The sequence below is a fragment of the Buteo buteo genome, chromosome 15 (assembly GCF_964188355.1).
Source record: "Buteo buteo chromosome 15, bButBut1.hap1.1, whole genome shotgun sequence".
In the NCBI taxonomy this organism is placed as follows: domain Eukaryota; kingdom Metazoa; phylum Chordata; class Aves; order Accipitriformes; family Accipitridae; genus Buteo; species Buteo buteo.
In genome coordinates, this window is record NC_134185.1 from 24959036 (window position 1) to 24972617 (window position 13582).

Sequence of the window (13582 nt, forward strand, 5' to 3'; positions counted from 1 at the left end):
CTGAAAAAATTTTATTTGAAGCTTTTTCTGCAAAGGCATGCTGGATTTTTATGGCAGTTTTTCAGCATGGTGTGCAGGTATAAAGGGTAATTTTAAATTAATTGGTTTGAGTATCTCAAGTAGCCTAGCCATGGCATCTCAGTGTTGTGCAACCCTGATTTATCTTGCTTCTTCGGAGAGTAAACTTTAGTCCTCTTGCAGCTGCATTGCTTCCATTCTTATGCCACCTCACTTAACCCTGCCTTTCATATATCTGTATTACAAGTTATACCTTGTGAACTATTCTATCTGCATTCTCTTTTACAAAATGAAACCTAGATGCTATGAAAAGCTTTGGCTGGGACTTGTTAAGTCATCTTTTCTAACCTTGTTCTAATACAGATATTCTCAAGTCATGGTATTGACATTACATAAAATTACCTTTTTCTTTCAGAACTGATGCATGTGATGTGAGGCAGGTTGTTAGTCCATTGTATAGGGCAATCTGTGTCAAACAGGCCACTTCTGAGTATCTTCCAAGGCTTAACAACTGCTAATGACCTGAGGCAGTTCATATTTGCAACTAACTATAGCTAGAAGACTGGACATGTTCTGACTTCTTCATGCTGTCTTCTCACCTGCTAATTGCAGCACTGTAGCTGCTCAGAAATGTGGCTTGATCTGGAAGAGTGGGAGATACTGTTGCTTCATGTATTTTCCTGAGGTGTTGTGCATGTTTTAGGTAAGCAAAACCAGGAAACCTAACAGCTGACCAAGCTATTGACAGTACTCAGATGAAATAGTTCTCAAAACAGCACGTAATCATGTTAAATAACTGTACTTCAGGACAGTTTGTACTCCTCCCTTTCCCCCTGACATTTTTGTTTTAATGAGAGTAAATTAACATGTTAGAAGGGCCAGTTAAAGCTGCTCTGCTTTCATATGTCCTTTGAGGTTTTTCCTGAAGTGGGAACAAATGGCTCTGTGCCCTTTGTGGCTTACCTAGATGTTGCAGAAGCTTGTAGTGCTACTGCCCTCGCTTCTGCTAGTGCAAGTGTCTAGCTACTCACCTTGACAAGGATGTTAAATGCCAAGTTAATGACACGGTTGTATTGAGAAGACGTTTTTCAAGTCTTATGAAAAATCTTACTGTACATGTCAGTTGTCTCTACTGGCCTCCACATCAGTCTTTGGATCGTGCAGTTTTGACTGCCAGCCCTGCCTTAATCCTAAAAATGTTAATGAGAATTATGATGATAAATCCTAAATTGTTTCATAAAAGGGCTCTTGTTAGCTCAGTGTTTTTAATTTGAATAGTATGCCATGTTAATTGGAATACTGTAGTTTTTGACAGAAAGACTGCTTACATCTGTTTGATTTAGAGCTTGGGCAAAATGAGCTTTTCTGCTTCTAATTGCCCAAATCGTTTGAATCTTGGTGAGTTACAAAGGACATGCTTCAAATTAATATTATTATGGAAAAAGACTTAAGTTACATGACAACTACCAGTTTGTTTTGAATTCAGAAATGTTGACTTTAGTGTTATTTATGTAGGATAAATCCATAGTAGAATCCCTTATAAATAAGAAATCTGATTATTTGGAAAGCTCTTGGCCAATTCTGTCTGTAGTATTGATCAGTTCTTAAGACAAATCACTGGCCACACTCTTGATGGGGATGTGGAAAAGCAAAACATGTTTGTTTTTTTACAAAATGTCCAAACTAGTTAAAGGGAAAAGAATGGAAAGCTGTCTTTTTGTTGGAGGAAAGGCAAATGTTTCAGTTTAATGGTTTTACTCATCAAACAAACTCTTCAGAAATAGGTTACTAACACTAAAAATGTATCTTGTCTTAAACTTTTCAAGAATTCTCTTTTTTTCTCTCTTCCACTCCCTGCCCCTTTTTTTTTAATTGTATTCTTTTTAAAGGGGAAATCAGTGAAAGTAGAAAGCTCAAGACTTTTGCTGTTGTCTCTACCAAACAAGTCAAGGGCAGATCTTGACCAGATTTCTGGTCATTTACATGTGCCATTAGCAAAAGAAAGTATTAAAATCAGAAATTCTTCTGATATAAATGACCATTGTGTATTGTGGTACCTTTTCATTTGTTCCCAGAAACACTTTGCTTTCATGAAGGGAGCAGACAAAATTTTTGTGGTCTCCTCCCTCATTCTTGTTTCCCAGTGATCTTACAGTTCTTTCTTATTATGTGATCAAAATGCAAGTCTCAGCTTGCCTGCAGTTCCTGTCGCCCGCCATGCAGGCAGGCTCTGTTTGAATGCTTTGATGAACACGCGCACCCAAAGTGAGTGACATGAAAAGTATGCATTTTGATCATATTATGGACTTGTTTCTCAGCTGATGGCATGACTGGGAAGGGAGGGAAGCGATGACAATGAATTGTCCTTTAAGTGTCCATTAGGGCATGGACAGTCTACTTCTGCTAAGGCTGAGCTGCTTTGGTTTAGGAGTTCTATGATCTGCTCTCTTAATTCTCACAATAACTCCAAAACAGTATTGCTGACTGGAGGATTAGTAATCATATATTAATGCACAGCATCTTACAGTTGTTAATGAATTCTACCTAAGTGCTTCACAACTTCTGCCAGACTACTTTCGGATGTTTAGAATAAAGAAATATCCTGCTCTGCCTTCTTTTGCTGTGACCGAGTGAAACATACATTTACATACAGAGTGAAAAATACATTTACTGAATTAATGCAGCCACAAAATGTGACATCACAAATTTTAAAAGTATGGCTGCCAAGAAATTACTCTGGAAACTTTGTTTTCTCTGCTTTTAAACTATATGCTTTCAAAATGTTAAGTGTCAGGCAGTTTCTAAAATTGATTTTCAGGATGCCTATTCCTTTTTTCTTATCCCTCACTCCATTAAAAATCCAATTGCTGAGATTTCTGTTTTGTTTCTCAGTTTCATATTATGTATAACACAGGATTTTACTTTCCAATAAAAATTCCACTATTATAATGTGATACAGGAGGAGAGCAGAGATGATTCTTGAAAGCTGAGTCTGCTGTAGAGAGGTTGAGGTTATCACAGTAAACCCTATCAGCCTTTCATAGGAGAATATTTCTTTCTTACCCCAGAATCAAGTTACGCATCAGCTGAGCAATTGAACTAGTAATACAAATTGAACTTTGTATTACTGTGATATATAGAAAGAGTCAATGACCAAATAACTAGATCTCCTTTCAGTCCTCTCTGTCTTTTCCCTTGTAAGTGCAGGTCAATAGATATTCTAGGACTGGTTTAATTTCTGCTCACATTTCTAACACTGTTTATTTCCATCTTGTCCAGTTCTTTGCCTAAACAGTTAAGCTAACAAGCTGTAAGTTTACTGGGGTTTTCTATCTCCACTGGAGATTTAAAAAAAAAAAAAAAGAAAAAAAAAAGTGCACTTTTCCAGAACTTCATTCTTTTATGGTAAAAATAATTTTCTGATTTCCTTGTAAGGTTTTGGTGTTCTCTGTAACAATGCAGGAAGCTATTTCTGCATTATGCAAAATGCAGTTGGTATTTCAATTGACTGACATTATTTCTTCATAGGTGGACAAATAGATACAGGTGTAATAAAATAGTTATAGCCTAACAATGTTGGTTTTCTCTGTGCGTGATACCACCACTTTACAGTCTTACGAACAGTATTCGTTTGCCCGTGCCTTTCTTCTTCTTTATGAAGTTGATGTACTATTGTGGACCTAATAAAGAATTCTTGCTTTGGTAATCATGAATGAATGGGTTTGGTATCTTAAACTAAGTCATATGGTACATTGATACACTTCAGAACTCCATTCTACTGACAAAACTGGGCAGCAGTCAATAAAAGCTCACATTGTGATATCCCTTCAGATAAGTAGCCCTCTTAATTTGTTGTGTTGTGTGTCCCTGTCCCCACACCCTTTCTTGTTTTGAACATACCTCAACCTTTGCCCTGTGGGCACTAGGACCTCAGTTTGTGGAGGAAAGGGTTGCTCTTTTGGGGGAAGCAAGGAAAGCTGAGGGCCAGGAGGAAGTGAGACAGGAGAAATGTTGCACCCGTTTAGAAGTACTCCTTTGTTCTGTACTTCACTTACAATGTGGACTCTTCACATGGGCTAAGTATGTCAGGAGTTCTGGTGTGGTGGTAAAGCAGCAGACCACTGAAGCTACCATGAAAACAGCCCTTTAAGTTTGGGTTCAGGCTGTTTAAACCAATTTAATTGCTGCAGTGCATTTGAGAGAACCTCTTGGTCTTCTGCTGCTTCAAAGTCAGGAAAAATATTTTGGCGCTTCCTTGCAGGAGGCATCCTAGCAGTTTTAGTTAGCTCTCTACTGAGCAAATCTACATGCTTTGCCCCTAGATGACCCTCTTAACGAAGAGTATGTGTCTGAACTAGCTTCAGTCCTAACTTCATGTAGTTTATAGTTTGCTGATGGTCTGTACCATAGGCCTCTGCAAAAGGAGTTTAGAAGTAAATATTTTTCTTTTCTAGAATACTACAGATTGGGAATGTGATGAAGGGGTCAGTTTTGGGTTTTTTCTTGGCATGGTATCTTATCTCTTGATAGTAAATATGATACCCTGAAGGCTTTTAGTAACTCAAAATATATTTGTGGTTGAGTTCTCTGATGTTTTCTGAGAAGTCATTAGATTTTTGCTCTTACATAGAACAGTTTGGGTTGGAAGGGACCTTTAAAAGTCATCTAGTCCAACTCCCCCTGCAATGAGCAGGGACCTCTTCAATTAGATCAGGTTGCTCAGAGCCCCATCCAACCTGATCTTGAGTGTTTCCAGGGATGGGGCATCTACCACCTCTCTGGGCAACCTGTTCCAGTGTTTCACCACCCTCATAAAAAATTTCTTCCTTATATCTAGTCTAAATCCATCCTCTTTTAGTTTAAAACCATTACCCCTTGTCCTATCACTTCAGGCCCTACTAAAACATTTGTCCCCATCTTTCTTATAAGCCTCCTTCAATTATTGAAAGGCCGCAATGAGGTCTCCCCAGAGCCATCTCTTCAGGCAGAAAAACCCCAGCTCTCTCAGCCTTTCCTCATAGGAGAGGTGTTCTATTCCTCTGGTAATTTTGTGGCCCTCCTCTGGACCCACTCCAACACGTCCATGTCTTTCCTGTGCTGAGGACCCCAGAGCTTAAGGCAGTACTGCAGGTGGGGTCTCACCAGAGTGGAGCAGAGGGGCAGAATCACCCCCCTCGACCTGCTGGTCACACTGCTTTTGATGCAGCCCAGGGTACAGTTGGCATTCTGGGCTGTGAGCTCTGTGGCTCATGTCCAGCTTTTCATCCACCAGTACCCCCAAGTTCTTCTCTGTAGGGCTGCTCTCAATCCCCTCATCACCCAGCCTGTATGGGTACCAGGGGTTGCCCTGACCCAGGTGCAGGACCTTGCATGTCAACTGCACCACTCAGCTTGGTGTCGTCCGCAACATAAGTGAAGCAGTTTAATTTTACGTTTCTTTCAGATTTCATTTTTCTAGATGGTTAAATACTTACTTTTCAAAGAAGGTGTCGGGGATATCCAGCTTTTAATTACATCAGCTACTACCTCCTTGCACTATAGTGACTTCTATTCAAAGCTTATAGAGAGCATTGAAACTATTAATGCATTATATCTTATATTCCATGCTGAGATTTTTGAAGCTGTGTGTATGTCAGGGAATGTAGGAATACAGGTAGATCTTGTAAGTCACCAGTTAATTAACCTAGACAAAGGGTCCTGAAGAATAGCATTGTTTTAACCATGGGGAGCTTTGGGGAGGGTTTCTGTGTTTCCCTAAAAATTTTCAAAGGTAAACAGGCTTCCACATAAACTTGGGAGAAGGTTTCTCTTTCCTAGCTTCCTCCATGGACTCTTTAAAATTAGTTCACTGACAGCAACAGGTGGAAGGCCACTGACCTTAGCAGATCTGAAAAGGCATGACAGGAAGATGATCATATCGTTATACAACAAGCTTGAATCTGTTTGTAGTATTTTAAGTCTTTACCAAGCCAATTATCCTTAGTTCTGCTCATGTTTGGGGTGCTAATACTCTGTTTATATTCACCAGGCTACCCCTAAGCCCCTAAATAAATAAAAAAATCTGAAAAATAAAACATTTTTTGCTTCATTTCCCTTAGTTGGAAATGTGAAACTGTTTTGCATTGCTCTGAACTGTGAATGAGAGAGAAAAATTCTTGCCACTATGTTTTCTGGGCGCAAGATCATGCAAATGCAGGTGGTTCTATTGGCTGAGAGTTCTGTAGAACATTTCATCTTGTATTTGAGAAGAACATTTTTGTAATTGCTGTAGTATTTAGAGTTGTTTACCACTTCTTTCTCTCCTCCCCACAAAAGAAAAAGCTAATCTAAGTTGAAGGTACAAATTTCTCATCTAATTAGACTTGAATATGACCATTAATTTAAGGACTTGCAGGTGAGGATGAGAACTGGTAATTCTGTATTCAGGTACTCACCTTCATTCCCCCTGAAATATTTTAGATGTTAGTCCATTTAGAAAACAGTGATGATGCATGTTTCAAAATCAACATATTGATAGAATTAACCTCTGTGGTATTTATGTTGTCACAGCTCTTTAATGTTGAAAGGTGTTGAGCCACAAAGTACCTGTGAATTGGAGGTGGATGCAGTAGCTGCTGACATTTTAAATCAACTGGATATTGAAGGTGAAGTGTTAATAACTTTTCCATGTAAAATGTTTTACGACAGGAACTATATTGTCATCTTTTTTTTAAGGCTCATCTTAGTTAAGCCACAATCCAGATTTCAGTATTAGTGAATTGTCGATCTACAAATTTATAAAGTTAAAAAAAAAAAAAATTGAGTGAACTCTGAAAGAAAACAGGTTGTAAGAATAGCCTATTATCAGAACAATAGAAAGATACCTTCTGTTACGCATTAACAAAAATATCAGACTTATAAGGAGAATAAGTGAAATATCAACATGAAGTATGCATGTGTATGTACATACATACACACACATACTTGGTGGGAAGACCAGCAAAAGCCAAAGATATAGATAACAAATAGGAGATCTAGAAAATAAATGAAGTTACACCTTAACTTCTACATAACACCGAATCTTAGAGTAAGGCCAGAATTGCAATTAAAAAAATAACGGGTTAGAACGACAAAAGAGATGAAGAAGAGTGTCAGAATCTAATTTGAGGGGAAGAATGCTTCGTCACATTGATGGACTTCCCTTCATGTATTATTGTGTATTTCAGCCCAGATTGGCAGGAACCCTGGTTTGCAAGCTATATGGGAAGACGAAAAGCAGCGACGGAGACAGAAATGTGAATCTTCTCAGATTAAGCCACCTGAGTCACAAGGTAAAAAAAATAAAATTGTGTAGCTGTTTACTGAAAACTTTGAATGAGAAGCAAGCAGGAGATAGAATTTAAATCAGTGTATCAAGTTTGAGGGCTTTTTAGATGTACTGTTTTTTCAGTTCCAAGCTTACTGATTGCCCAGTATGTGTATTCTAATTTTAAAAGCAAGATATATAACCCTGCCTGAAAACATCATGATTCAGCTAGCTGCAAAGCATTCTAGGCAGAATGAGTGATAATGACAGTTAAGATTGCATGCTTTATGATGGAAAACATTTAAATGTTTAAATACTGGCAAAATTAAATCTCTTATCCTGAAGCTTTCCATGGTAGTTCATGTACAAGGGCAGTTCCTTTGAATTTCTGAGGAATTAGAGCTAAGGTGATATTAGACAAACATTCTAAAAGGGTGGACAAATCCCTGTATTTCTGTGTAAAATTCATTGCACAGGGAAGACCGTGCTCTGCAAATTAATTGCATAATGAACAGAGCTATTCTCTGCAGAACCTAGGCCATGTTTTGTTTAAAATATGAATGATATTTGGCAAGTAAGCCAGAGGATTGCAAGAAGAAAAGAGGCAGGTTCCTGGCTAAGGCAGACTGCTTTCTGACAGTGTTTTTTTCCTGTGTTTCTGGGTAATATTATTCAGGCTGCATAAACCAGACTTCTCAAAATTGTTCACTGATTGTTCTTTTCCTGCATGCTCACCTTGGTGTAATTGAAACACGATTTGTAAATGCTCTTGATACAGTTGCAAATGAGATCAATGGGAGTATGTGTAGTATTTTAAAGTGTTTAAATATACTTGAAAAATCAGCCCGCAAATTTGGCATTTAAAATTAGTGGACACTTCAACTTTGAGCCGTTTCCTAATAGAATTAGTAATTTTAGCTGCTCTCTGTGTTGAGAGGTCAAAGTAAAACTGAATAACAAATATTTTTCAAATTTTAAAGACCGTGGATTTGTGCCAGCAACAGAGAGTGAAAAATTTTTTCAGAAGAGACTTAAAGAAATCCTCAAGCAAAATGACTTCTCTGTGTAAGTGTTTAGCTATTTGCCATAAAGTATAGTATTCCATGCAAACCTTAAATATGCATTTAAAAATTGGTTTTCAATTAACTAGAACGTTGTCAGGATCAGTGGACTACAGTAATGGATCAGAGGAGTTCTCTGCTCAGCTAACACTACATTCTGAGGTACTTTCTCCTGAAGCCTTTCAGTGTACGCCAGCTAATATGGTAGAAGTGCATAAAGATAAAAAGATGAACAAAGGTGAGTATTTTTAATAGCATAATTGTTTAGGTATAAATCTATGTCATTCTTTGGCTCTTTATACTATTAGCAGAAGTAAGCCAAAGAAGATCTGATTGTCAGTTATGAAAAAATGAAGAGTAGTTTTGCTTTTATTTTCATCATTGTTAGAGTAAGCCTTTCTAAAATTGCGATAGCAAATAATGGAAACATACTTGAATAATAAAATCCATTTTAAAGTGGCTTGCTTTCATAATGTATTGATGTCTGTGACTCTTTGAAGTTTTATCCTTTCTCTTTTTGTTTTTCTTTTAAAGAATCCAGTAGGATGCATACTGTTAAAGAAGAGGAAGCACTTATTAATGAAGAAGCAATTTTAAACATTGTGGAGAATAGTCAGAGTTTTCAGCCTTTGTCTCAAAGACTGAGTCAGACTACAGTTTTTAGTGAGTATAACTGGAATGTCTTTTCTTCCAGGTTATTTTATTGTTCCACAGTCTTTGTTGTGTTCACTTACATTACCAGTCATGAAAGAAAGTAAGTAGTTTACCTTAGGGAGTTTGTCAAGCAGATTGAGACTTCACACACACACACCCTACCACCACCACCACAAAAACCACCTTATATTTTCTTAAAATGTCACCAGGACAGTGTATTTGTAGAGGCTACTATGCTTTACTGGGTCACTAAGCCTGTCCTCTTGCCACGTCAGCTCAATGCAATCTTTTATGGGTGTTGCTCTTCCTTATGCTGCTAGGGTTATAGGACTAAAACTATCAGAATAAAGAGGATTTTGATATATATACATGATATTCTTGCAGTTACTGCATCTTTCATATAGTTATAGTAGGGAACATGCTCACTGACTATCTTTAGAAGCTCAGCTGTCTGGAGATACTGGGGGACAGTAGGCTGATAATGAGAGGCAAATTGCAGCAGAGCATTTCCCAAAATTTATGGATACAAAAGAATGGTTGAAGGCAAAGAAACAAGAAGTAAAACATTAAAGAGGGGGAGAAAAACCATGACAGCAAACAAATGTGAATGGCATGAGGGGGAAACAACAATAACACAAAAAAGGAGCTTGTATGAAAAGCTACTTCAGGTAGAAATAGTTCAAATACTCTAGAGGAGATGAAAAGCATATAGTTCATGCTATCTTGTATATATACATTCTTATGTAAACATAAGGTATAATGTTAATATGCACTAAAGTTGATACTACAAGGTGGGGAGGTCGGGGGGGAATATCTAAAACCCACAGCCTCAGGTGCTTTTGATACATATGGTGTGAATATGTGCATGGGCAACAAGAAACAATATGGGCAACAATATATGTCTATGTATAATACAATATACAACAATATACAGTCTTTTCTTGCAAAGAAGGAAGGAGTGGATGGAGTGAGATTAAAAGTATTTTTTGGTGCTGTTTTATTTTTCAGAAAGTAGGCAAGATTTTGGTTATGGAAGTTTTATAGGCAAGGATTTAGATTTATCGAGACAACTATAAGTAAAGAAGTTATGTGGGAGCTGGCAAACATGAGCATTGATTTATCTTTTTTTTTCTGGAGTGAGAAGGTTGTACTGAGAGGATGAGAAGTGGCTAAAATAATATATAGGGTACGTCTTATGACTATGCATTTGAATTGCTTAACCAAATAGGAGTATTGAAATGGTCTGTTTTTTCCAGTTGCTAGGGAATCAAATGGGGACTTTGACTTTTTCTTTCCCCCCCTGTCCCCCTTCTCCTCCCTGTCTCCCCTGTCCCCTCTTCTTTTCTTATCATGGGGCTACTAATTGCTGGTGTCTTCTGTGGCCATGAGTAACATGCTGCATCTTTGGGTCTCTTACGCTCTTTCATAGCATGGACTAGTCTTTATTGTGCCTTTGTACAGTCATGGCATCACAGGGGCTGTGAGGTGCACTACTTCTACTGCTGCTGTGAAGTACACAACAAGGTTTATATTAATGGGAAGTAAAGGATGGAGTTTAATGGTGGACCTCACAAAGGGCAAAGGACCAAAGAACAGAAAGTACAACTGAAAGTGGGTTAATTCAGAAGTCTGGCAAAGGGGATGGTTTCCATTCTGAATGGTTGCATGGTGTCTTGTGAAGCCTTTGTAAAGTATAGAAAATGCCTTCCTCACCAATGTTGAGACCTATTTTATATGATTCTCAGGATCATTGTAAATCATATGATATTTCCTGAGGAAGGAAAGTAGAGATTGTAGTTCTTCAGCCAGAGGAGAAGGAGAGAGAAGTAACAAAGATGCCTGGTAGACTGGAGATCATAAATTGGTTATGAGGTCAGATGAAAGGTAAGCAGGAGGAGAGTGAGAAAAAATTGTGACTTGGAAGGATGTTTAAGAAATAAAAATAAAGAATGAGAAGGCAAGTGCAGGAGTTAGTTTAAGCTTGGGTCAAATAAAGGAAAATAAAAAATAAATTTTAAGGGAGGAGTGAAAGCAGGTAAATTTTCAGTGTTTAGAGGAGCCCAGGAAGAGAACATGTTATAGTGAAAAGAAGAGGGAGATGAAGTTAAGCATCATAGTAAAGGACAGAAAGAAAGAAGTAGTTGGTCAAAATCAGCATCACTTTTCATGAGATGCAGTGATTGAAAGTCTTCCAAGTGATACAGAGAGAAGTGCCCAACAAAGTTAATGCAGCCGTTGAAATGGTGAGAGCAAGAGAAGGCAGTGATGCTTCAGAAGCTGGCACTCATGCTGAAATAAAAGGGGAGAGTGAGGCTTTACTGAATGTGAGGAGGTAATAGGAGGGTGGAGAGAGAGAAGTGCTTCCACTAAATCTACTACAATCAGAAGAGGAGGGCAGAAATAAAAAAAGAAGGTTGTCAAGATTCTAGATAAAGACCTAGAAAAGATAACAAATCATAAAATAAGATATGAAAAGAGCTTTGTTTCTGTAGCCTGCCTTGCTTTAGACAGTAATGAACTAGTAGATTTTAAAATGTTGAGGGGTTTTTTGGTTTTGTTTCTTTGGTTTTCTTTTTTACTGGTAGATTATAACTACTCATTTACAAGTAAAACAAAATACAGATTCTACTTGTATGGGCTTTTTCTGCAGTGGACAGTAGTGCTGATGAGGCCATGATTGATCTGTTGGCTGGATTGGAAAATGATGGATATCAGATGGGACATCAGAAAACACTCTCTCACCACCGTTCTCTCGGAAGCTGTCGAAATTCTCAGAACAGTGATGATGAAGAAAATGAGCCACAGTGTGAGAAAGAAGAAATGGAACTTAGCTTGTTAATGTCCCAAAGGTGGGACAGTAGCACTGAAGAGCCTGGGCCAAAAAGAAGGTATGTATGTGATTTTCTTTTCTTAATATGTTGTTTTCTGCCAGATCGTTCCTCCCTCCAACCCTGTTTTCAAGTGTGCTATGAGCCCAGTGAGCTGTAGAGAGGTCTCTGTTGATGACATTGGAAAAATCTATGCAGATCTTCAGATAGAATGCAGTTGTTCAGATGATGCTGTGAATTATCAGTTTTACACTGAAATAAAGATTAAATGTTTAGGTTTGGCTAGACCTAAGCTTCTAGTTTGCTATTTGAGGAAAAATTAAGTTTTTTGTCTTGCAAGTCCAAATACAAAAAACTTTAGTTCTTATCTCATTTTAGAGGTCACACCTTGGATGTAGTACAAATGTTAAAGAGTATCTTGTGCATCTCATGTGCCTGTAACTTTTACTGAAGTGAATATTTAAGAAGTATTCTTGTAAAGACTGACCCAGAAGCCTGAGAAAAACACCCATTTGTTTCCATGCTCAACGCTTAAATCAAAACATGAATGTTGCTCACTCTGCTGGACTGCTAAAGGTCAGCAGCTTGAATATTTTTAAGGCCAAGATTCCTGGAACACCTTCTCAGGTTGTAATGACCTTTTGTACAGTCTGCACTGACAGGTGTTGAAAGAGGCTATATCCAGTTTCTCTTCACGCCAGCTTTGGGCAGACCTGCTGGTATTTATAATTCTATTTGAAAGATGAGAGACTTCACAGACATAATATTTTTATATTTGGGGTTGTATATCAGAAATCATAATTATACTATGATTCGGAGAGCAAGAGAGGCATGGAAATATTTCATCTTTTCTTTCCTGAAGACATACAGAAAAGTTGTAACCGTATCAGATCATTAGTTTCCTAGTTCTAGAGATAATTCATCTCTAAACCTACTTTTCCTCTCTGACCTTTGATTTTCTTTGGGTTTTTTTCCCCTCACAGTAGTCTGAAAAATGGGGATTTCCATCTAAAACACTTAACGTTAATCTTCAGTTTAGTGGTAGTTTGTGTGTAAAACCAGCCTGTATCTTGCAGAATTTACTAGCTCAGGCACAGGTCTGTATGGGCATGATTGTACAACTTCCAGAGTCAAGTAGGATCCTGAAGCAGTTAACTGCTTTTATGCAGTAAAGAATCCTATTTAAAAACGCATCAGACTTGATGAGCTGGCTCATGAATAACTTGCTCATATATGCCTACATCTTAATCCCAGACAGAAAGCACTAGGAAGAATGTACATACCAGGTGCCTCCACAGGGAGTCAGCTCATATTCAGAGGGAATTACAAGCTTTGTTTCAGTGTGATCTCTGCAGAATTTGGACTGACTTCAGAAGAGAGCGTGGACATGGATATCTCTGCCCCCTGCATGATTCTGCTCATGCATAAAGAGCCAATTTGAGTCTGATGATGGATCTAACCTTATTCTGCTGAAGTTCATGCTATCTGTACTGCTTCCTAATGCATCCTACCCCATTCATATTATCACTTCCTCTTATATTTGGTGTTCACCAATCTTCCATTGTCTCAAAAAATACGTTGAGATAATGAGGAGTAACAGCATCCTACTGAGTGAATTAAATGGATTGGGCTTGATTTGTGCTTAACTGGAGAAAAAAAGCCCATCAGTACAAATTTTCCTGGAATCTAAACTGATGGGCTTGAATGCAGAGAGATACAAGTTATTATCTGCAGAA

At 38.0% G+C, this 13582-nt stretch overlaps 1 protein-coding gene across 3 annotated transcripts in view; it reads left to right on the forward strand.

Annotated features, from left to right (window-relative positions):
* The window catches only part of REV3L (REV3 like, DNA directed polymerase zeta catalytic subunit), a 127042-nt gene that overhangs the window by 62619 nt on the left and 50841 nt on the right, over nt 1-13582 (forward strand). The window contains exons 6-11 of one of the 3 annotated variants that reach the window (XM_075046782.1): nt 6568-6662; nt 7224-7328; nt 8284-8368; nt 8454-8602; nt 8899-9027; nt 11669-11906. In XM_075046782.1, the coding sequence (XP_074902883.1) occupies nt 6568-6662; nt 7224-7328; nt 8284-8368; nt 8454-8602; nt 8899-9027; nt 11669-11906 (801 nt within the window). Of the gene's footprint in view, nt 1-6567; nt 6663-7223; nt 7329-8283; nt 8369-8453; nt 8603-8898; nt 9028-10880; nt 10903-11668; nt 11907-13582 lie in introns of those variants that run through there. The other 2 variants (XM_075046783.1, XM_075046784.1) reach the window with 2 other exon arrangements.